The following is a 25073-nucleotide window of genomic DNA, read 5'->3' on the forward strand; positions in this document are numbered from 1 at the left end:
TCGACACTTAAACACAGTGTGTATATACACACACACACACATTTCTCGATTTAAAACTTGCACCACCGCCACGATATAGGTACTCTTGTTATTCCCATTTTACAGATGAGGTTACTGAGGTACACAGCTGTTAAGTGACCGGCCCAAGAACACACAGCTAGTAAGTGGTGGGATGGGCTTGGAACCATTGACGCTGACTCTAGAATTTGTGTTCTTAATTCTACATTATATCATTTAGATAAAATAAACAACTAAACACCATCAGATAACAGTGTTATAAATTCTAGCTGGATTCTATTGTCTGGGCATTGAGCCCGAAGTCTGCTTTTCCTTGTTAAAAAGGTTAAAGCATCTGTAAGGAGCTGTGGTATATCTGCACCAGAGGAGAATTTTCTTTTATTAATCAGAAGATAAATTGAGAACAGATCAGTTTTCTTTGTGATTTCTGAGTGTGCTTTTTTTTTTTTTTTTTTGTGACCGGTAAGGGGATGGTAACCCTTGGCTTGGTGTCGTCCGCACCGCGCTCAGCCAGTGAGCGCACCGGCCATCCCTATGTAGGATCCGAACCCGGGGCGGGAGCACCGCTGTACTCCCAGCGCCGCACTCTCCCGAGTGAGCCACGGGGTCGGCCCCTGAGTGTTTTTTTAAATTGGAATTTTTACCGAGATAAGTGTAGATTCTCATGCAGTTGTAATAAAAATAGGGAGATTCCTGTACACTTTACCCTGTTTTCTGCAGCGGTAACATTTTGCAAAGCTAGTATATCACAATCAAAATATTGACACTGATATAATCCACAGATCTTATTCAGACTTCCCCGGTTTCACTTGTACTCCTGTGTGTGTGTGTGTGTGTGTGTGTGTGTGTGTGTTTAGTTCTATACATTTTTGTGTGTGTGAGTGGCTGGCTGGTAGAGGTAACTGAACTTGACCTTGGTGTTAGAGTACTGCACTCTAACCAACTGAGCCAACTGGCCAGCCTAGTTCTATACAATTTATCACATATATAAGTTTGTGTTTTCATTACAGTCAAAATATCCAATGGTCCGATCACCTGAAGGAGTCTTCATGTTGTCTTTTTATAACCACTTTCACCTTCCTTTTCCTCCACTCCCCCTCAACCCTTTGTAATTATTAATCTGTCCTTAATTTCTAAAATTTTGTCATTTCAAAAATGTTATATTAATGAAATCATACAGTATTTAACCTTAAGCTTTTGGAATTTTCCTTTTTTTTGCAGCTGGTTGATATGGTGATCTGAACCCTTGACCTTGGTGTTATAACAACATTTTTTTTGTAACAGCTTTATTACAATATAATTCACATCTCATATAATTCACTTATTAAAGTGTATAAATTCAGTAGTTTTTAGTATAGTCACAGTTATGCAACCATCAACAATTAATTTTGGATTATTTTTGTTACCCCAAAGGAAACGTTATACCTTTTAGCAGCCACTCCCATTTAATTGGATATAGACTTCTAGGTTGACAGGTCTTTTCTTTTTCTTTCTTTGGCGGCTGGTTGGTACAGGGATAAAACCCTGGACTTTGGTGTTATCAGCACCATGCCCTAACAAACTGAGCTACCCAGCCAGTCACTCCCATTTCACCCTAACATCTCTAGCCCTAGGCATCCACTACTCTTACTTTCTGTCTCTATAGATTTGCCTCTTGTGGACATTTCATATAAATGTATCATACAATATCAAGTCTTTTGTGACTAGCTTCTTCCATTTAGCATGATGTTTTCAATGTTTATCCATGTTGTAGCATGTATCAGTGCTTCATTCCTTTTTATTACTGAATAATCACTGAATAAATATACCACATTTTATTTGTTCATTCATCAGTTGATGGATATTTGGGGTGTTTACACTTTTTTGCTATTATGAATAGTATTGCTAGGAGTATTCATATACATGGTTTTATGTGGATATATATTTTCATTTCTTTTGAGTATGTACCTTATATATCATATGGTGACTCTTTAACTTTTGAAGATCTGCTGAACTGTTTACCAAAGTAGGTACCATTTCACATTTCCACTAGCAGTGTACGACGGTTCCAGTTTCTCTGTATCCTTGCCAACGCTTGTTATTGTCTGTCTTCTGATTATAATCATCCTAGTGGATGTGACTTGGTATCTCATTATAGTTTTCATTTGCATTTCCCTGATGGCTAATGACATTGAGCATTTTTTCATGTACTTATTGGCCATTTAAATTTTTTCTTTGTAGAAATGTCTGCTCAGATCCTTTACCCCTTTTTAAGTTGGGTTATTTGTCTTTTATTACTGAATTGTAAGAGTTCTTTATATATCCTGGATATTAGACTCTTATAAGATATATTTGCAAGGATATTTTTTCATTCTTTCTTTTCCCTTTCTTGATAGTGTCCCTTGAAACATGAAGGTTTTCAATTTTGATGAAGCCCAAGTTCTCTATTTTTTCTTGTTGTTTGTGCTTTTGGTGTCATATCTAAGAACCCATTGCCTAATCCAAAGTCATGAGCATTTACCTCTCTGTTTTTTTCCAAGAGTTTATAGTTTTAACTCTTTAATTTTTATATATGGTGTAAGGTACTGTTCCAACTTCATTCTTTTGTATGTGGGTATACAGTTGTCCCATCACCATTTGTTGAAAAGACTATTATTTCCTCATTGAATTATCTTGGCACTGAGATTAGCCTTTTTAAAAAAAGTTCAGCATAATTCCCTAGAGATTCACCAAAGTCGTGTATATCAGTAGCTGATTCCTTGTTATTGCTGCGTAGTATTCTGTAGTGTGACTGTACCACAGTTTGTTTAATCATTCACCTGTTGAAGGACATCTGGAGTGGTTCCAGTTTTTGGCTATTACAAGTAAAGCTTCTATGGACATTCATATACAGGTGTTTGCGTGAATGTAAGTTTTCATTTTTCTGAGATTAACGCCAAAGAGTGCAGTTGATGAGTTGTATGGTAATTGCATGTTTAGTTTTATCAAAAACTGCAAGAGTGGCTGTATTGTTTTACATTCTCAACGGCAATGTGCGAGTAATCCAGTTTTCTGCATTCTTGCTAGCATTTGGTGTTGTCATTATTTTTTATTTTAGACTTTCTGAGAGGTGTGTAGTGATATCCTATCATGGTCTTAATTTACATTTCTTTAATGCCTAGTGATTTCGAACATCTTTTCATGTGCTATTTGCCCTCTGTATATCCTCTCTGGTGAACTGTCTGTTCATGTCTTTGCCCATTTTCTAACTGGATTATTCATTTTTTTACTGTTGAGTTTTGAGAGTCCTTTATACATTCTAGATACCAGTCCTTTGCTGGATGTATAGTTTATAAATATTTTCTCTCCGTTTATAGCTTGTCTTTTTATTCTCTTTATATGGGCTTTTACAAAGCAACCATTTTTAATTTTGATGAGGTCTAATTTATCAAATTTCCCTTTTAGGAATTGTGCACTTGGTGTCAAGTTTAAGAACTACTTGCCTAGCCCTAGCTTTCAAAGATTTTTTCTGTTTTTTTTTTTTCAAAGCATTATACTTTTACATTTTATATTTAAATTCCTGATTTATTTTGGATAAGGTGTGAGGTTTAGGTCAAAGTTTATTTATTTTTGCCAATTGATATCCTTAAGTGTTTTTAAAACCTGGTCTGTGAATCATCTAAAATGCATTTTAATGCCACTCTTTGGGAGACCCTTGGGTGGTGGGTCAGAGTGTTCCAGTGGGAACTGCTTTCTAGAGTCTGCAGCAGGTTACTTAACCTCTCTTAGCTTCAGTCCTCGTGTTTTGTCAGGTTGGAATAATAATTATCTTTACCATGTAGGGCTAGTTTGAAGATTCATTAAATGTTTATTGAACGACTATTATGTGCCAGGTGCTATTGTAGTTGCTAGGCTTATATGACTGAAACCGAGACAGATAAAGGCCTCCAGCAGGGGAGTTCCTCTTGGAACTCTGCATGGAACTCACATTCTGGCAGGAGGAGACAGATGACATGTAAGTAAACAAGTGAAATATACAGTTTGTCAGCTAAGTGCTATGAAGAGGAATAAAATAGGGAGGAGAGTGGTGGTTGGAGGGTTGTTATTTTAAAAAGGCTCAAGGGACTGTCTTACTGAGAAGGTGACATTTGAGCATAGACCTGAAGGAGGTGAGGGACTGAGCCATGCAGAGAGCTGGGGGGTGCTGGGGAAGGAGCATTCCAGGCAGACTGAACAGCAAGCGCAAAGGCCTGGAGGCTGGAGTGTGCTTGGCAAGTGTGAGGAGCATCAGGAGACCAGTGTCACTGCAGTGACTGGGTCAGTGACTGAGGAGGCGATGGCAGGAGAAGCGGTTGAAGTTGAGCTGGGATGGGGTGTCAGAGCCACTTTATGCTGAGTGAGCTGGGGAGCTGTTGTGGGGTTTGGAGAGCAGGAGTGAACATCACCTACTTTTGCTTAAAAGGATCACTCTGGCCCTTTTGTGGAAAATAGACTCTCGGGGGGCCAAGGTCCCAGAGGGGATACCAGTGAGGAGGCTACTACAGTGATTTGGCGGAGAGATGGTGGTGGCTGGAGTGTGGTGGCAGTGGTGGCGGTGGTGAGAAGTAGTCAGATTCTGGGTTCATTTTGAAGGTAGGGCAGACTGCATTTGCTGGTAGATTGGATATGGGATGAGAGAGAGAGGGAAATAGAAGTCAAGGATAGCTCCACGGTGTTTTACTTCAAAGCTGGAAGGCTGGTGGTGTCATTTACTGAGGAGGAGTAGAGTGTGGTAGAAGCTGGTTGGACGGGGGTGTCATAGATCAGGAATTCTGTGTTGGAAGTGTTGACTTTGAGATACCTATTAGACATTCAGGTGGAGATATTCATCAGGCAGATGTATATATGAATGGAGTTCAGGGAAGAGTTTCGGGCTGCAGATATAAATTTGAAAGTTGTCAGTGTAGAGATGGGATAGATGGTATTTAAAGCCATGAGACTGGATGAGATCTTTTATGCTAGTGGTTCTCAACTAGGGGAAATTTTATCTCCCAGGAGACATTTGGCAGTGTCTGGAGACATATTGGTTGTCACAACTGGGTGGTGGTGATGGGGTAATACTGGTGTCTAAAGGGATGAGGCCAGGGAAGCTGCGGAACATCCCACAATGCACAGACAGTCCCTGACAACAAAGAGTTATCTAATCCAAAATGTCAATAATGCTGACGTTGAGAACCCTGATTTACTTCTTAGATTTTCGGGAAATATGTATAGATGGAAGAGAGAAGAGTTGTGAAGCCTGAACCTTGGAGCTCTCCAGTGTTTTGTGTTGCATGCAGGCAGTTGCATGTAAATGTATTAAATGCAAGTGAAAAAATAGTGCCTAACACACAGTAAACACTCGGTAAATGACAGTTGTCGTTATTATGGTGTTTTTAACTTTTCAAAGGCAGTTCTGGTCTGCCACTGAGAATGAAAGAAATCAGAGTTTGGGAGTCCATAGAGAACCTCTATGGCACTCCCCTTAATGTACAGATAGGAAACAGAAACCCAGATAGGGGAAGGACTTGCTTGTGATCATGCAGTGGGTCAAGAACCCAGGTTTCACAGGGATGGCTGTTGGTTATTCCCATTTTACAGATGAGTGAGGTGAGATTTAGAGATTTAGTCACTTGCCCAGATCTGCACAGTGAGTCCACAGCAGAACCAGAACCAAAGTTTGAATCTCCTGATTTCCAATCCAGTGTTTTTAACAACAGCAGAAGCAGCTGCCACCATCATGAGCTGAAAGCCCACTTTGTGCCAGGCACTGCTAACCACTTTTCACAGGCTGGCCAGGACGGAAGCTGGGGCTGAGGCCAGGCAGACACGGTGCAAACACCTCATCCCGCCCCTCTTAATCACATGCTCTGCTTTGTTGACATTATCGCCCCCTCCTTGCTTAGGCACCATGGCCAGTTGTTGTTTAGCTGTGGCCAGCTGTTGTCATTTTCTCCATCCCCATGAAACTCCCCTCTCCCTATATTATTTACTGTAAAAAAAATAATATAGCATCAGTAAAAGGTTTTTTTTTTTTTAAGAAAAATCACTCTAAATCTTACCATCCTAGCCCAACAGCTGTTTTAATTTTTCTGTCTTCTTCATATCTCTGCCCATATGCCTACAGTACACATTTTTATACCCTTGTCATTGGGATGTAACAAGCATTCAGTATTCTGCTCCATTTGTTTGGTGTTGCTACATGTGTTATGTTGTTTATAATTATGTTTATTGACTGTAGAAGCCCATTGAGTGCCTCCTTCTTGCTGGACTATTTGTTTCCAGACCTCTATTATTATAAATAATACCACACTGAAAAACTTAGTGCTCGCAGTTCTTCCCCCCCCCCCCCGCCCCCCTGAGTTATTTCTTTAGGATAAATGCTCAGGAGCAGTTAAAGATGGGGCTTTGACATATATTGCTTTAAAATGGTTGTACTCACTTATACTACTGCCGGTGTCTCACGTTAGTGCACACGTTCCTACAGGCTGGACAGTTTGACTCACATTATCTCATATAACTCTCACACTTGCTCTTCAATGTTGGCATTATTATTTCCATTTTTTAGTCCAGGAACCTGCTATCATTGTTCAAAGGGGGTTAAGTAACTTGCCTGAAGTAACAGAACTAATGAGGGTTGCAAATAGAATGTGAACTTTGGTGCACTGGATCCCAGTGCAGAGCTCCTTCCAGGAGAAAAAGTTGAATGTTTCAGGGTTATTGCATCCTCATTAGCGTTATTAAAAATCAACTATTTTGGCCTAATAGAAGTTAAATGTTACCCTCTTTGTTTTAAGGTGCATTTTGACCTCTGATCTCTGACTGGCCTGTAGCCCTGTGGAGTTTAGAGGGATGGGGCTTTGAGGTCTCCAAGTTCTGTTTTGTCAGTGTGTGTTTGCAGCTGACAAGAGTGTATCTGGGTGCCAGATGGTTTTTGGAACACAGAGAGACTCATGGATTCACACCCTTCAATCAACATACCAGTCTGTAGTCTACAAACTGTTTGAGCCCCCCAGATCTGCCCAGATTTGATCAGGGTAGGGAGGGAGAGGAAAGAGACGTGGGCCTTCTTTTCAAAGACCCCTCAGTCTAGCGTGGTAGAGAAGAGGTAACACAGCTGTTGGAGAATGTGATGCCCACTATGAAGTTGGGAGTTTCATCCTCCAACTAAGAAGTTGCTATCTTGGGCCCTGTAGGGTGGCTTTAAGAGACTTGAGTAGGTTGCCAGTATTTAAAAATCTGGAGATTTCACATAAAAATCTGAATTTCTGGCTTCTCTTGAAAAATGGGAGGATCTGGCAATCTTGAGCCTGTAATCCTGCGTGGCAACAATCACCTAGAGCTGAGGAGTAGCTGCCCCATTTGGATGGGACACCTACTGTCCTGTTTGCCATAGTCTCCACCCAGACTGTGTTACCAATTTACACTGCACTTTTGATGCCCTTCTTAAATGCTACAGGAGGGCAAGGAAGCGTTGTGCTTCTGCCAAGCTTGAAAGGTTGGAAAGGAATGCGGGGCTGGTATTCCGGGGTGGGGATGGTGTGAGCAGAGCTGCAGAGAATCGAGACCCACTCTCGCTAGTGCAAATAAGGCAGTGGTACTTTGGCTCCCATAGACATCCTGGGGCAGTACACGTGCGGCAGCCGGGACCAGAGCCAGAGGTTCAGAGAATAAAGTGAGGACCTCTGAGCAAGATGTTGAATGAGCACACACAAAATCTGACCCCTCCATTCCAAACACGTAGGAACGATGGGTTAAAACAAAACTATGTTAAAAAAATTAGGAAAATCTCTGTGGGCCTGGAGTGGGAGAGAAAACATAAGTGTGGTAAATGGGCTTGCAGCCAGTGGCCGTCAAGTTGCAGTGAGCAGTGGGAGCCAGCCCTTTGATGTCCATATGGGATGGGACATGGATGTGCCTTGCTTGTGGAGAGAAGAGAGCCAGTCAAGAGGTAGCCCTTGTTTCTCACAGGTGCTGAACTCTCTGGTGGCCCAATATATGACTGGAGACATGCCACTCACCTGTGGGCCAGGGAAGCAAGGAAAGCTCCTGAGTGGGAGCAGTATCTTGTATTGTGCTATACTTGGGGCCTGCATCTGAAACTGTGTCACCTGTGCCCTCCTAAGTTAGGAGCAGCCTGGGCTGATGTTTCCCTTTGTATCTTCTTTATAAGGGACATTCCGAACAAATTAATCATATAAAAAATGATACTAGAGTTGTACTTAATTCTTAAGAGGCTAAGTGCAGAACTTTTTCATCTGTTTGTTAAGGCATGTCCTGAGATCCTCTAATTGGCGACAGTTTGCAGGTGCTCACAGAACTTCAGCATAATGAAACTGCATTTTACAGAATCAGGGTGTATGAGAGAATAGGATCACTAGAAGTAATCTTGGCATCTTCCCTTATTTTACAGATGAGGAAATTGAGGCCCAAAGATTTGCTTAAGATCACACAGCTGGTCAATGCAGATGCAGGAGCAGGGAATGAGCCTGTTGTCTTGATCCTGGCTTTGATTTAGAAGCCTTGGTTTCTTTATGTATGAAATGGGGGTAACTTTCCGGCCTCATGGAGACATAAAGAGACTGTAAAGAATAGAAGCATGCTCCTCCCCGCAGTTGGGGTACTGTCTCTTTCATGAGACATTGTTGTACTTTTTTGTTTTGTTTTGTTTTACTTTGTTTTTCAGTGAATTCCTCGGGGAGGTAGAGTAGTGGTGTGGCTAAGAGCATGGATTCTGGAGCCAGCCTGTCCAGGTTTGGATACCAGCTTCACAACATACTGTGTGACTGGGGGCTAGTTACTTAATCTCTCTGCTTCTGTTTCTGCATCTGTATGGCAGGGCCAATAATAGCCCCTGTCTCATTGGATTATAGTGAGGATTAAATGAGATAAAGCATTTTAAAGCCTTTAGAACAAGCCTGGCACATCCAAAGCCCCCAATAAATGTTAACTGCCACTATTATCAGAATCATTACATAACAGATTGTATTTCCCTTTTCACTTTGACAGACAGAAAACTCACCACTGAATTTGAACTTTATCTTTAGACTCCCCACATAGGACCTAATGGCATGCATTTCTGTTTCCCTAACATTCTCTGGCTTTATTGAACTGTTTGGCTCTCATTTCCCCCATCATCCTGATTTCTGTATATTATTGCATCATCTGTACTACTATAAGCTGTTTCAGAACAAGTTTGGAATTAATAAATTAAGAAAAATATAGAAATGGGTTGATTCAGACTGGCCTGATATCGTCTAGGATTATCTTGAATTAGGAGGTGAACTGTGTTACTAAAAAATAGTTAACATTTTTGAGAACTTATTGTGTTAGCCATTGTCATGTATGCTTTTCCTGTATTACCTTAAATCTCACAGTGACCCTCAAGGTAGGGCCTGTTATCTTCCCATTTTGCAGTTGAGGAAACTAAGGCTCAGAGAGGTGAAGTGACTCAGCTTCTGTTGCCAGATGCAGGCAACAGAGCCAGGATTCAAATATGGCCTGCCCGACTCCAAAGCACATACTTTACTGCCTTTTCAGTGTTCTAGGGGTCCCTTGAACTCTTGGGGGCACGAGAGGAATGATTCCAGGCCGCTGACTGGTGCTCTCTCTCCCTGTCCTTCGTCCTCTTCTTCTCTCTGCTCTCCTGGTTCTCCAGAGCCCATGAGGGCCCCTAAAGGCCTGGCTTTCGCTGAGATCCAGGCCCGCCAGCTGACCCTGCAGTGGGAACCTCTGGGCTACAATGTGACACGTTGCCACACCTACACCGTGTCCCTGTGCTATTACTACACCCCGGGCAGCAGCCACAACCAGACCATCCGGGAGTGTGTGAAGATGGAGCGGGGTGTCAGCCGCTACACCATCAAGAACCTGCTGCCCTACCGGAATGTTCACGTGCGGCTCGTCCTCACTAACCCTGAGGGGCGCAAGGAGGGAAAGGAGGTCACCTTCCAGACGGACGAGGACGGTAAGAGTCCCAGCCCTGATTCCCAGGGCCCTGAGAGCCTCCTACAGATACCTGATGGCTGAGACTAAAATGTATATAGGAAATTTTTTGCTTAGGATTAAACCAACTGTGTAACAACACAGTAATGATAGCTAATATTTATTCTCTAGAAGACTTTGGGTTAGACCGGTATAATTTCTTCCTTAAAAGTTTTGAAGACTTCAGCAGTGAAATCATTTGTCCTGGAGTTTTCTTTGTGGCAACATTTTTAATAGCATTTTCATTTTTAAAAATAGATATTAGAATATTCAGATATTTTATTATTATATCAGTTTTGGGGTACTGTGTTTTTCTTTCTTTCTTTTTTTTTTTTAAAAGATGACCGGTAAGGGGATCTTAAACCTTGACTTGCTGTTGTCAGCACCACATTCTCCCAAGTGAGCTAACCGGCCATCCCTATGTAGGGATCCAAACCCATGGCCTTGGTGTTATCAGCACCACACTCTTGCAAGTAAGCCATGGGCCGGCCCTTGTACTGTGTTTTTTGTGAAATTTGTTCATTGCACTTAAATTGCCAAATTTCTCAACATAAAGTTGTTTATAATATTCTCTTATTATATTTATTTAATGTCTGCAGGATCTGTAGTGATGTCACATTTTTCATTTGTGACATTGGTAATTTGTGCTGTCTTGTAGTGATGTCACATTTTTTATTTCTGACATTGGTAATTTGTGCTGTCTTTTTTCTTGTTTACTCTTACTAGGGGTTTTTAAATTTTATTAATCTTTCCATAGAGCCAACTTTTAGCTTAGTTGATTTTCTTTATTGTATGTTTATTTTCTATTTCGTTTTGTATTCTTTTTTTTCGTTTTGTATTCTTTATTTCCTTTTTTATGCTTTCCTTGGATTTGATTTGCTGTTCTTTTAGCTTTTGAAATGGAAGCTCTATATCAATTAATTTTGAGCCTGTCTTCATTTCTAATATAGGCATTTAAGGCTATACATTTTCCTCTATGTCTTGCTTTAGATGCATCCTACAAGTTTTGATTTGTCCTATTTCATTGTCATTCAGTTCAAAATATTTTCTAATTTCTGTTGTGGTTTCTTCTTTGACTTGAGTTATTTTAGAATTACTTTGCTTAATTTCTAAGCAATCAGGACTTTTCTATTTTTTTTTTTTTTTGGTTATTGATTTTTAGCTTTAATTCCACTGTGGTCAGATTATATACTCTAAATTTAGTCTTCTGTAATTTGATCTATGCTTTATGCCCCAGCATATGGTTAAATTTCGGCAAATGTTCCATGTGTGCTTGAAAAAAATGTGTATTCTGTCATTGTTGGGTGCAGTATTCTGCCTGTATCAAACTAATACTAAGCACTTATCATATGTCAAGCACTATTCTTATATTAATGCATGTAGTCTCTGACAACCCCATGTGGTAGGCTACTTATTACTGTCCACATTTCACAGATGAGGTCACATAGCTAGTAGATAGGTAGCAGAGCTGGGTGTTTCAGACCTGACCATCTGGCTTCACAGTTGTCATTCTTAACAGCTATACTCTAATACATAGGTCCAAAGCCTTTCCCCAGATTCCTGCAAATCCTCAGGTGCCCCTAAACCCCTTAGTTTATAGTTTTTCTTGCTGTCCCTCACATACCGTTATCTGTTTTGTACAGCACTGGCCCAGGCACAAAATTCACCTCTTTCCTTGGTTTCCACAAAACCCCACTCACCTAAGTCAGTGTGTATGCCCTATGCTGAGGATTGCTGAGGGTGGGAGTGAGGATAGGATGGATTTACCCCGGAGCACTACAAACAACCTCAAGTTGAATGTCAGACCACCTCATTCTTAAAATCTGTTGACTTCTGCATCCTGGTATGTTGTACCCCCATGTATGCTGTGGCCGCATCACCCCACCCTGGCCTGGCCTCACTTGGGCCTCTTGATCTTCTTCTTTCTCTTCCTCTTCTTCCTGCTCTCCCTCCAATAACTGCTCATTATTTAATAGTTTGTACTTTTCATCGAAGTATCAGTGTAATATTATAGGAAATATGCTTCTCTTAGAAGGTCAGCTCAGTGAATTCTCAAAAACTGGACACATTAGGATAACCCATACCCAGACCAAGAAATAACATTTCCAGCACCCAGAAACACCCCTTTAAGTCCCCTCCCTGTCACTACCTCCCACAGGTAACCATTAGCCTGACCTATAACACCATAGATTAGTTTTTGCTTGGTTTTGAACTTTATAGAAACGGAATCATACAGTGTGTATTTTTATGACTGGCTTCTCCTCTCAGCTTTATGCTTGAGAGACTCAGCCTTGTTGTGTATGCATTTCTAGAGAATTCATTCTCATTGCTGTAGCGTTGATTATGTGAATATACCACATTTATTTATCCTATTTACTATTGTTGGGCATTTGGGTTGTTTCCAGTTTTCAGCTATTTTGAATAATGTTGCAAATAAAATCCTTATACACATTTCTGATGGGTTTATACCTAGGAGTGAAATGGCTAGATTTAGGGTGTGTGTTCATCTTTAGTAGATATAGCCAGTTTTCCAAAGTGGTTGTAGCAATTTACACTCTTGCTAGCAGTGTGTGAAAATTTTGGTTGCCCTTCATCCTCACCAATAGTTGGAATTATCTTTTTCATTTTACTGTTTTGATGGGTGGGTAGTGGTGTTGCTTTGTAAACTGTTCATTTTAACACAGAGCAGCTTAGTTTTCATTGATAGTTATTTTAGTTTCTGCTTTCTGCTGCCTTAGGACATCAGCTTGCCCATAATGGTTTATGAAGGTGTTTTCTCAAACAAAGAGCATTCTCTTCCTAGACAAAATTGCTGTGCCTGCTGTTAAGAGTATACAGTAAAACAAAAAATGAAACAAAACAAAACAAAACCATTCTTCAAAGTGTTTATGCTAAAATGTTAACTTTATCTCTGGGTAATGCAATTGTGGGTGCCATTAATTTTCTTTATGCTCATTTAGACTTTCTACATTGAACATATTGTTTATGTAATTAGAAATTTTTAGACAAGTAAACATCTCCACCTGTAACTCTTATATGCTAACGCAATTGTTGTCTTCATTTCTCTGGCAAATGTCTATATATTCCGAAAACCACCCAGCTGGAACAAAATAGGAGCCCTCAAACACTCTCCTCCCCTGAATGCAACCTGCACAGTAATGAAAATGCCAGCTACCCTTTTGGAGGACTCAGTAATCGTTTGAACCACATGAAATTGCTGATGTCTGCCTTGGGAATATATGAACATCATGTCATTTGGGTCTGGTTAGGGAGGGGTTTCAGCATCCCCATTTCACAGATGAGGAAAGTGGGGCTCAGAGAGGCTGAGTAGTCCAAATGAAGCAGCTAGGAAGTGGCAAGGCTGGAATCTGAACCCAGGTTTCTGGCACCAAAGCCCACTTTCCCCTGCCCTCTGCGGCCTCTCCCTCGCAGTGCCTGGAGGGATTGCAGCCGAGTCCCTGACCTTCACTCCGCTGGAGGACATGATTTTCCTCAAGTGGGAGGAGCCCCAGGAACCCAATGGCCTCATCACTCAGTACGAGGTGGGCTTGGGACCCTATTTCAGTCGGATCCCCTGGTAGAAGGTGGGAGGATGACCTTTATCTCTGCTGCAACAGCGTGGAGAGGGAGGTGCATGGGGAGGACAGAGGAGATCATCACAGGTCCTTCAACTGTGGCCAGGGTCTGTGCCTTGCAGGTTATGGGGTAGTCAGGAATTAGAGATGAAGGTATCCAGAGCCTGGCCTGATGGCATCCACAGTCCCACTGACCCTCTCCCTTTGCCCAGCCTCATCTTAGCTCTCCTGGCACATGGTGGCTGGGAGGCTACTAGGTCAGTTTGATACCTACCCATCCTGCCACCAGATCAGCTACCAGAGCATCGAGTCATCAGACCCGGCGGTGAACGTGCCGGGCCCACGCCGCACCATCTCCAAGCTGCGCAATGAGACCTACCACGTGTTTTCCAACCTGCACCCGGGCACCACTTACCTGTTCTCTGTGCGGGCTCGCACAGGCAAAGGCTTTGGCCAGGCGGCACTCACCGAAATCACCACCAACATCTCAGGTGACCCCTGCCCAACCCCAGCCTGGCCCTTTGGAGGTGGCCTGGAATCCCAGGGTTCCATGGGCAGAGGGGAACTGGGGGGTAAACTGGGGGTGGTTACAGAGGGCCCCTGCTAAATGTGCCATTTAGGGGTTGAAGTCAGGGGTCAGGGAGGATTATGTAAGACAGGTCTGGAGACTATGGTCAGTGGAATCAGAGAGTTGAGGTCAGGAGTCAGTGCCCCAGGTCAGGGGCCAGGAATGCTCAGGTCAGAGGGAACAAAGAGGCTAAGGCTGAAGGGGAAGAGATCTGAGGACATGATCAAGGAGGCTGGAGGCTCCATGCTTATGTCCCTGTCCCCTTCCCCAGCTCCCAGCTTTGATTATGCCGACATGCCGTCACCCCTGGGCGAGTCTGAGAACACCATCACCGTGCTGCTGAGGCCGGCACAGGGCCGCGGTGCACCCATCAGGTGGGAAAGCCTGGACGGAGGGGCGGGAGGCCAGGGTTGGAATCAACCCCTCCTCTGACCCAGAGCCCCCACTCAGGCCAGATCACCCTTGTCCTCCTTCAGTCTCCCACTAAGGGCTCAGAGTGTCTGGAGGAGGATGTTCTGTGATCCTGGGCAGGTGGAAAGCCTGTGGTCACTCCCCTCTGAGGCCATGGGTCTCTGATGGTGACTGTCATGAGGTCTCTACCTGGAGAGGGGACTGTGCAGGCCTCTAGCGGTCCTTCATTCAGACACCTTGGAGAAGTGAAACTCTGGGGCCTCATTTCTCCTCAGCTCTTTTCCTGGAGACATAGGAATGGACTTTCTAGAAGGCCAGGGCAGCTGGCCAGATGGGGCCATTTCTCTGGAGTGGCCAAGAGCTTGGCTTCTCTGCTTCCTTCTCCCCAGAGGAAGCCAGGGCTGCTGATACCACAGTGGCTGCCTCTGCTGGAGAGAAGGTGGTGGAGACAACATGGGGGATGTGTGTTTGTGTGTCTGTGAGCCTAGGTGTGTCTTTGTGATAAAGACATGCGATGTGTGGTTAGGAGGTGTGAGCATGTGTGAGAGAGCATGAGAGTGTGCAAGTGTGTGCACATATTTATTGTTAGCCAGACACTGTGCTAGGGACTTTATGTTCATGAAATCATATCCTTGTGCCAATCCTGTAGAGTGGGTACCATGACCCTCATTTTACACATCAAGAAACTGCACTAAATAACTCGTCCCCAAGGCCACACAGCTAGTATGTGATAGAGATGGGATCTGGAACCGAGGTCTGTCTGCAAAGCCTGTGCCTTTTCTAGAAGTCATAGAGTCTGCCTGCCCATCTGGTCTGTCCCTTCCTTCCACAAAGGTACATGCACTGGGAGACGGTGACAGCCTTTAGGTGGGGAGTGAGAGGGTCCTCATCAGCCCCCCAAGAAGGTAGTGAGTTGCCCAGGTGCCCTTGGAGCCCCTCACCTCCTTACCCCCTATTTCATCCCCCCCTCTCCTCTCCTGCTTTGTCTACCCCATATTTGCCACTGTAAGTCCTGTCCTGGGTTGATTCCCAGACCCTCACGGGAGACCTAGGACAAAGTCGGTGTCGGTGGGGCATTTTGAATTTGCTGGAGCCTCAGGGCCCTTGTGCAGCTGAATCTGTGAGGGTTTGGGAAGCCCTTCTCCTTTCCTTGTCTTCTTGAGGGATCCTGTGAGCAGAACTGGCCAGGTGCTCAGGGATGATGATGGCAAGGCTGGGGGAGGGGGACAGGGGAGGACATGGGGAGAGGCAGGATGGCTGTTTGTCCCTGGGCACGTCTCTTCACCTCCCTGAGCTTCCATTTCTTTATCTGCATAATGGGGGTCATCCAGATTAACATGCACTTTGTTCATGGCTAATGTTCATCATCATCATCTCCTGGTGGGACTTAGGGCTGGGAGAGGCCTGGTCTCAACCTGTGGAAATGGAGGGTCAGACCAGGTTCATGTATTCATTCAGAAAGTGTTTACTGAGCTCAGACAGTGGTCCCTGTGCCAGGCACTTAGTGGTCTGAGCTTCTTGGCACTGACCTCTATTGGGAGAGACAGTCACTAAGCAAACAAGGACACACCTAACATTACATCTCTAGTACCCCCTTGACCCTGTCACAGACTATAGTCTGCAAATCAGAGCCCTGGGTCCCGACTGCCTCAATTTCCCCAGGCTGATAGGGACTTGGACTGGTGTTTATAGTGGGCTAATGACAGGCAATAGGCTGGTGACCAACACTCTGGGATGATTCCCCACAACTTGGAAGCTCCAAAGGAATAGGTGGAAGGCAAGGAAAAGGCATTCCTGGTTCCCAGAGCAGAGGCTGTCAGTATGGGATGTCGAATGCCAAGATGGGACCGGGGTTGTGACAGGATATACTTAAATTTGTCGGCATTCACGTATTTACTCTCATGTTTGCTCCATTGAGGATTTGGAGGAGCTCACAGCAAATGGCTGTTCAGTAAAGTGATAAAATAAGCTGACACACAGACGTCAGGACCAGGGGACACAAATCAGAGTGAGCAGTCAGGACCCGGGGACAAAGAGGCTCCTATTCGCAGACTGTAGGCTGCGACTGGGTCGAGAGGGTACTAGAGATGTAGTGTTAGGAGTGTCCCTGTTTGCTTAGTGACTGTCTTTCTCATGAGAGGTCAGTTCCAGGAAGCCCAGATCCTGAAATGCCTGACACAGGGCCCAATGTCTGGGCTCAGTAAACACTTTCTGAATGAATGAATGTATCTGACCTAACCCTGTAATTTACCAAGGCCCAGAAGGGAGCCATCGGTAGCTTTAGTTTCCCAGGTCCCGTGTCATACACAGGAGGACTCATTGAGGAGGCGGGACCCTTATGGCTTGGTTCCACCGAACCAAGCCCATGACTCTCAGCTTTGGTTAGTGACAGGAATAACAGTTAACAAACACTAACTGCTTGTTAAACTTGCCTGTTCTTCACATCTACCTCATGGAACAGTCCTGTAATTACCCCCATTTTATAGGAGAGGAAACCGAGGCCTAGGGAGGTTAAGTGACTTGCTGAGCTAGTAAGGGGCCCAGTTGAGATTAGTCCTCAGGTGGGCCTGTCCCCAAAGCCCATACCTGTAGCCACCACGTGGCTCTCCTGGTCCTCTGGCCTCCTGTGATCACTTGCACTCTCCGCTCCCTGTCCAGTGTGTACCAGGTGATCGTGGAGGAGGAGAGGCCACGGCGGCTGCGGCGGGAGCCAGGTGGCCAGGACTGCTTCCCAGTGCCGCTGACCTTCGAGGCGGCGCTGGCCCGTGGCCTGGTGCACTACTTCGGGGCTGAACTGGTGGCCAGCAGCCTGCCTGAAGCCATGCCCTTCACCGTGGGTGATAACCAGACCTACCGCGGCTTCTGGAACCCACCGCTGGAGCCCAGGAAGGCCTACCTTATCTACTTCCAGGCGGCAAGCCACCTGAAGGGGGTGAGGGAACATCCAAGGTCGTGGTGGGAGCAGTCGGGGGAGGTGGATGATAGGCTGGGGACACCTTGGAGCTGGCCCAGCAGAGGCTGGAGACCTCGGGCCCCGCCCCTCCCGTACCCCGCCCTCCCGGCCCCAGCTCTTTCCTCCTGAGCACTTCGCCCGTCCTGAGCCTTCTTTCCCAGGATCCTCCTTTCTTTCCAGGTCCCCAGTCTAGTCCCTGCCCCTTCCTGAGGCCCTGCTTTCTATCTCGGGCATCTGAGGAGCCCGTCTCACATTCCTGCATTCACACCTCGAGGCCTAGGCCCCTCCTCCTCCCTGAAGCCCCGCCCTGTGCTCCAGGCTCCTCCCTCTCAGATCGCTCCCTCCGGCTTCCCCCTTCCTAACCAGACCTCCGGACCTAGTCCCTGCCCCCTTTCCCAGGCTGTTTCTTTCTCTCCTGCCTCTGATCTCATCCCCCTTTCCTAAGGTACTGTCTTTGCAGGCGTTTTCCTTCTAGGTCCCCCCAGGCCCTCCTGCGAGATGGGATGTCCTCAGTTATTTAAAAAAAAAAAAAAAATCAGACAAAGCCCTCATTAGGTTATGCGAGGTTCCCACCCTGGGGAGGGTGAGGTGGGGGCTTCAGCAGTGCTGAGACCCTCATCTGTGCCTTCAGGAGACGCGGCTGAATTGCATCCGCATCGCCAGGAAAGGTAAGTGCCGCTGAGTTCCTTCTGTCCTTCAGGGGCAGATTTCTTAGCTACTCAGCTCTGGGGAGGTGGGTTCTGAGGACCAGGGGTGTGGAAGCAAAGGAGGGTGGTGGGCAGGCCTGGGGTCAGGGAGAGTTTCCCTTCTTGGTCCCCACTTCAAGGACTTCTTCTCCCAGGCTGGGCAGCAGGCCCCCATCACCCCCCATGGTTACAGAGGCACCTTGGCAGGGTCCCGGAACAGGCCTGTGGAGGGGGAACCTTTATGGTTGGGCCTTAGGGAAGATGCTTACTGGGTGCTGGTTCTGGATTCTGTGTCTGCCCCCCTTTCTTGTGGTGGAGAGAGAGGTGGGGACAGCATGGACCCTGTGGTTTAGGGATTATCCCTGATTCCAGTCAGGGAAGGTGGTTGGTTTCTCATCCTGAGATGCCCCAGCCATGCCCTAGGTACATGTTTCTTTCTTCCTGTAATCTCCCGGGAGGGCAGGAGAGTGGGTCTGAAGACCCCAGGTGTTCCTCCTCCCCTGTCCACTGAAAGCTGGGGAGGATTTGAGAAAGTAGAGAGGAGGGGGAAGCTATTCCTGAAAGTGCAGCTGTGCAAGTAAAGACCCTGGCACAGAAATGCAGAAGGTATAAGGGGCAGTGAGGAGACAGATCTAACTGAAAGACAGGACACGTGTTGAGGATGGGGGCAGTTGTCTTGTGCACGTGTGTTTGTGCAGGCTTGGGGCTCAGACTCCTGCAAGCAGGGTCTAGGTGGTCCCTATCTCCCCTCTGATTTTTTGTCCTGCTTTGTTTTCAGCTGCCTGCAAGGAAAGCAAGCGGCCCCTGGAAGTGTCCCAGAGGTCGGAGGAGATGGGGCTTATCCTGGGCATCTGTGCAGGGGGGCTTGCTGTCCTCATCCTCCTCTTGGGGGCCATCATTGTCATCATCCGCAAGGGGTGAGTGAGGCTGGCGCCCTGGCCCACCAGTGGCTGCTGCCCCTCAGAGGCCCGGTGGGCACAGAGGAGTGGTGGCTGGGGCCGTTAGGGCAGCTGCCTGGTGGATGTGTAGAGGGCTGCCAGCCTGGGCATCAGATCTGCTGATGGACACAAGCTGGGCGACGGGAAGCCAGAGACTTGGTAAATGGAGTTGCCCTGGAGCAGCATGGCTGGAGCGCAGGTCTGGCTGGTGCCAGGAGCCACTGTCCAGGGAAGGGCGCTCAGTTTCTGGTGCCAAGGAGCTATGCTGGAAGTGGTCACCACTTTCCTGTACCTGCTGGGACAGTTGCAATAGGGAGGGTGTGGAGATGATCTGACTTTGAATTTCCAGCCCCCTGCATACCTTCAGCCAACTTGTCTGTCCTGACCCTGGGATTGGGTGGTTGACCCTGAGCAGGGGAGTGGTGTTTACTTCCCTTCAAACAAAGGGTCCTTATCTAAGGCTCTTTCTAGGACCCACTCTCTCTTGGGTTTAGCTTCCAGACCCTGTTACTGTGTATCATTAGAAATCTTCCTGGGCCGTGGCTGAGAGAAAACCCCCTTTCTGGTCTTACCGTCCCCAGACTCAAAGGTCCAGCCTCATGTTTGCCCAGCATGTGTTTCTTAGTGCATTTTGCAGAGGGCAGCATGAATCCCAGCACATCTTAGAATCCAGAACTTTGAACCTTGGAGTTACAGAAATCCATGGTCGGGGATTCTAAAAGTCTTAGACTTTAGAATTGTAGAGAGGCTCAGAGCCCCAGAATGTGAGCTGCCAGATAGTTGAAGAACATCTAGTCTAGCGGTTTTCAAAACTTTTTAAAGAGACAGAACCTATCTTCAAAATGCACAAAAAACTTCCCTTTGGAGCCCAGTACATGGAGAAGATGAAGGCTGAGGCAGGTTGGGGGCAGGGCAGGGGCTTCTGAGACCCCTCTGCAGGCATGCCACCCCCACCCCACCTCATTCCTCACTAGGCAGCCCCAGGACCCTGTGGTCCAAGCACTGTAATTGAGGGTTAGGGATGCTGCAGTGCAGAGGGGGCGTGGACCTGCCCAAGGTCACCTGGGGAGCCAGAGGCAGAGCCAGCTCTGCTCCCTCCCTACCTGGGCTCTGGCTTCTGCAACCGTTGATGCTGCCAGGCTGGGCACACATGGGTGAGTTGGCACTGGATCTCTGGGCTGCTGAGAGCAGATAAGTAGGATCCAGAGAGATGAGAGATAGCTGGCTGGGGCCTCCTTGCCTGAGGCCAGGCACCAGCAGGAGAGAGAGTCTGGCGATGGGGCATGCCAACGAGTGGGGGTGCTGTGAGGGGATGGACCATCTAGGGTGTTAGCTCTGATTTTCCCTTCCCTAGTCCCTATGCAGCTTCATTAGAAAATATTTTCAACTATCATTTAATTTTCATTTATCATTTAATTACTATGTGCCAGGAGCTTTATACACATCGCCATTAGAACATTAGTTATTGAGCACCTACTATGTGCCAGGCACTGTTTTGGCACTCAAGATACATCAGAAGACATTTCCTTCTGGTGTCCTGACCCCTGAAGCAGGTCTGACTCCCTTTTTATGAATGTAGAAACCATAATTAAAGCAACTTGTCCATGCCATTTGGTTGATAAGTGGCAAGTCTGGGCACAGTAGGTGCCCTGCAAGTGGCAAGTCCCTGTACTTCTCCCCAGCAGAGGTGGGGGTGGAGAGGGCTGCAAGGGAGGGGTCAGATTTTAGGAGGTTTCAGGTGGTATTTGAGATCCTAGGAATCTAGTAGGTGAGAGGATTGGCAGAGCTGGGGTATCACCCACCCCTGCAAAGAGAGCAGTGGGTTCAGGGGAGGGTGGATCAGAGATGCTGTCAGGACCTCACTAACAAACCCTCTGTCATGTGAGCACATAAGCCCTTCTAGGCTACCCCAGAATCTTCTAAGATGCATGTCCCCTGCCCTGTACCTCCTTACTTCCTCTAAAAGCCATTCAATCTCACTCTGTAGCAACTTACTACATCCCTCTGGATCCTATCCTGGCCTCAGGGATCACTGTGCTCTTCAGGGCTCTCCCAGGTTGCATTGTGGGTGTCATGGGACAGAGCAGCTCTGGCAGGGATGGGGTGTTCAGGTCAACTTGGGGTGCGAATGTAACTGACAGAGTGGGCGGTTGCTGAGGGAGGGCAGTTACCCTCCTGTGATTCCTTGTTGGAGGCAGGAGGGGCCCAGTGCCGATTATGGGAATCAGTTAGGGGCCAGCTGGGAGATTTCAGACTCTCCATCCAGACTGGGTGCACCTGCCCTGGGGGACCTCCAGGGTGTGGAAGGGAGGTGTGGCAACCCTGGCTCTGCTTCCATGGGTCCCCACATCCCCCCCTTCTCCTTTGCAACCTGTTTTCCACCCTGCACTTTTTTGTGTACTGACTTGTAGTGCCTTGTTCAGTATTTGTCTTCCCTGCTGGATTAAGAGCTCCATGAGGGCAGAGAAAGTTCTGCCTAGTTGGCCGTGTGTCCCCAGGGTCTAGTGGATTCAGGTCCCTCAGCTCAGCAGCCCAGGGAGGCAGGGAGGAGCTGCATGCAGGCACCTGCCGAGCATGTGTGTCCTGTTGCTTAAGCTCATGGCGGTCCCTGTGGGGGGATTATTATTAACCTCACTTTTTTAGGAAGGAACCTCATGGAGGCGAAGTTCTTTTATTTATTTCTACTCATTTATTGATTACTCAATTCAGCGAAGTATTTATTGAGGGATTGTAACGTGCTGGGCCCTGGGGATCCAATAGGTGTAAAAGACAGGGCTGCTGCCCTCTTGTACTTTGTAGCTAGTAGGGAGCCCAACATTAAACTAGATAAAACACCAAAGGATGAGGTAATTATACATTGTGAAAAGAGTAAGATGCCTGGGGGTAGGGGGTGGAGGGGGAAGAAACAGAGAGAATACAGGGACATAATGTAGTTGGCAATTGTGGGTAGTGGTCAGGGAAGGCCCTTTTGAAGTCATGACATTTCAGTTGAGACCAGAGGACTGCTGTTCCTTTCACCATCCCCTCTCCCCTTTGGTGCCTCTGTGACCAGCCCCAGGTCCCCAGACCCTCCCCTCTCTCCCTGGGATGGGTGAAATGTGTGACCTGGAGCCAACCCCCTGCCTCACTGGGCCTCAGTCTTCTACTCTCCTCTCTCCTTCTGTCCCTCAATCTGCAGGGTTTCCTGGCAGAAGGCCATTTGTTGGAGTCCCTGCTGAGGGGGCGATGTCGGTGGGGGGTGGTGAATGGAGGACCCTGGAGCGTGCCTGGATGGGGCCTTGGGAGGGAGCACAGAGGAGGTTCCAGGGCCAGGGTCCTGGGACAGGCGTTCGGAGGCCTACAGTCTGCTCTGGACTCTACCACTGACCCCCAGAGAGTCCCAGGGCGGCCCATGACTCCCTGTGACTCAGCTTCCCTATCTGTGAAATGGGAATCTGCCCTGCTCTGCCTTCTCACTGCAGGCGCTTTGCGATAACATTAGGGCTCTTGATCCGAGCTATGCTTTGGGTGCCCCATGAGGGGGTGACCTGGCTCCTTTAGTGGACCCCACACCCAGGGGCTGTCAGGGTGGGTGAGGGTGGGCCGTAGGATTGCCCTGGGCGTCCAGCTGGAGTCCTCTTCACACTGCCCCTGTTTCCAGCCACTCTTTCCCTCCCAGGCAGAAGTGTATGCAAAGGGTTGTCCCCTCTGGGGGCAGAGTGGCCTGCAGGTGGCCGAGGGGACTGCAGGGACTGAGGCTGGGGGGCTGTCTTCAGGGATGAGAGCAGCCCATGCTGAGCACAGTTACCCTCGAGTGTGTGTGTGTGTGTGTGTGTGTGTGTGTGTGAATATCCACCTGTGTCAGTGAGTGTATGTCAATGTGTTTGAGTACGTGTGTGAGTGAATCTGCATGTGTGTGTGTCTGCATTTGTGAGTGCGTATGAGTGTGTGTCTCTGTGTGTTTCTCTGTGTGTGAGTGTATGTGTGTGTGGATCTACATGTGGTTTGTTTATGCATGGGTGTGCGTGCGTGTATTTCTCTCTATGTAGGGTTGTATGCGAAAGCTCTGGTTCCCCCAGGCCCTTTCCCCACCTCCTCCTCACTCCAGCAGCAGGCTTGAGAGGGTTCTGGAAGGTTCCGTTCCTCAGCATCCGAGACTTGGGGAAGGGCCATCAGTCCTGGTCCTCAGCATCTGTGCCTGGCCAGCCCCTGGGACAAGAAAGGACCTTCTGACCTGTCCTGTCCCTGCCTGGGCCCCTCCCTGCTGGCTGGGCATGGCCTCAGCCTGGCCTTGCTGGAAGGACCGTGGACACAACTGTGTTGTTCTCTCTTTGCATGCTGCCAGGAGAGACCACTATGCTTACTCCTACTACCCGTAAGTAGCTCCGCCTGGCCTCGAGTCCCCTCCTAGGGTGAGACCTCCTGCCCTGCCGTCTCTGCTGGCTCGGGTTCCCCACACCTGGCCTCGTCTGGCGTCCACCCGCTTTCCAGGACACTTCATGTGCAGTCAGGGCCCTGCTTCTGCAGTCAGGGTCACGGGGTCAGAGCTGGATCCACTGAGTTGCCTTAGGCAAGTTGTGGAACCTCCCGAGCCTCAGTGTCCTCTTCACCACCCAGGAAGCCCCTTATGACCTTGAACTGTTCCTGCTGGTCAGAAGGATGTCCTGATCTCAGAGCAAATCCACATCCAGAGACGACCTCACACAGGTCCCGCTCTGGCGTCCACGGCATGTGTGTGTGTGCACGTGTGGGGCAGGGGCTGACCTCTCCCGACTCTGGCAGCTCTGCCCACAGCGCAGATGACTCCCAGGTCCCCACAAGCCCTTTGTCACCCAGGCAGCCCCAGCTCTGCAGACCCGCCTTTCCTGGGCGCTTCCTCTGGGCCAAGCCCTGTGCTCAGTTGTGACACAGAATCCTCACAGCAACCCTGAGAAGTAGGAGCGATTGTCACTCCCATTTCACTGATGAGGAAACTGAGGCTCAGAGAGGTTGAGGGACTTGTCCGAGGTTGCAGAAAGTGCCAGAGCTGGGGTTACAACCCAGGCCCCCAGCTGACTCTACGGCCTGCTGACTCTACTGTTCTGTCTCTGCCTTCTCTTACTCTGCAAGCCTTCTAGAACATTCCCCCCACAGGTGCTTATTGTCCCTCCCTCGCGGAGCAGGCCCCGATGGCCCTGGGCCAGCCCGGAGGACAGAGGGTCTCACCTCCTCCTGCCTGGGCCTGCTGCTGACGGCGCTGTTCCCAGCATGGGCTTTGCCGGCAGCCACGTCTCACGGGCGCCCACTGAGCCCCAGCTCGGCTGTGCGGGAGCTGCTGACGCGGCGCTTCCCCCCTCGTTCCCTGTGCGGGTCGTCTTTGAAAGTAGATGCGGGACTTTTCCACGTGTCTGCCTCATCCCGTGTGGAGATCAGCTGGATGCCTGCAGGTGTCAGGTGTCCCTCCCGGTTCTGTCTTCTGTGGACGTGGTTGGTTGGTGTTTGTGATTCTTCCTCCAAGCAGGCTGGGAGGCCTGGGCTGGGGACACAGCCTGTGGTTCCCCACTGGAGACTGTCTTCTGGGCCAGTGTCCACCCGCCGACGGGTGCGCTTTAGGCTCCGTAGTTCAGCCAGCCTGGCCGGCCGCCATCTGCCCATGGCCCTGTGTCTGTCTTCCCGTGGTTTGCTGGTGTCTGGCCTGTCCCTCCCTCTCTTTATGTCCCCTTCTTATCTCTCTCTCTTGTCACTGTCCCTTTACTTTCTCCTCCTCCCCCTCCTCTTTCCTTCTCTGTATCCTCCTAATTCCCCCCGCCTCAAGATGGTCAAGGTCACAGCCACAGCGGCTTCCCTTCACCCGCCCCCACAGGGGTCTTAGGCTCTATCCTGGGCCACAGTGAGGGCAAAGCCCAGAGTCCGGAGGTGGGGCTGGGGGAGGAGGCCTGGGCCTGCTAAGCCGCCTCTCATCCAGGCTGGGAAGGCCGTGCCCACCTCCGTGCCCAGCAGCAGTGG

The 25073-nt window shown here is 47.9% G+C and overlaps 1 protein-coding gene across 4 annotated transcripts in view; it reads left to right on the forward strand.

Moving 5' to 3' along the window:
• The window catches only part of PTPRU (protein tyrosine phosphatase receptor type U), a 76371-nt gene that overhangs the window by 20791 nt on the left and 30507 nt on the right, over positions 1–25073 (forward strand). For 3 of the 4 annotated variants that reach the window (XM_063106834.1, XM_063106832.1, XM_063106833.1), the window contains exons 8-14: positions 9653–9961; positions 13411–13520; positions 13843–14044; positions 14393–14495; positions 17191–17464; positions 18117–18153; positions 18950–19088. In XM_063106834.1, the coding sequence (XP_062962904.1) occupies positions 9653–9961; positions 13411–13520; positions 13843–14044; positions 14393–14495; positions 17191–17464; positions 18117–18153; positions 18950–19088 (1174 nt within the window). Of the gene's footprint in view, positions 1–9652; positions 9962–13410; positions 13521–13842; positions 14045–14392; positions 14496–17190; positions 17465–18116; positions 18154–18949; positions 19089–23433; positions 23464–25073 lie in introns of all 4 variants that reach the window. The other variant, XM_063106831.1, reaches the window with a different exon arrangement.

Source organism: Cynocephalus volans, chromosome 8, assembly GCF_027409185.1.
Source record: "Cynocephalus volans isolate mCynVol1 chromosome 8, mCynVol1.pri, whole genome shotgun sequence".
In the NCBI taxonomy this organism is placed as follows: domain Eukaryota; kingdom Metazoa; phylum Chordata; class Mammalia; order Dermoptera; family Cynocephalidae; genus Cynocephalus; species Cynocephalus volans.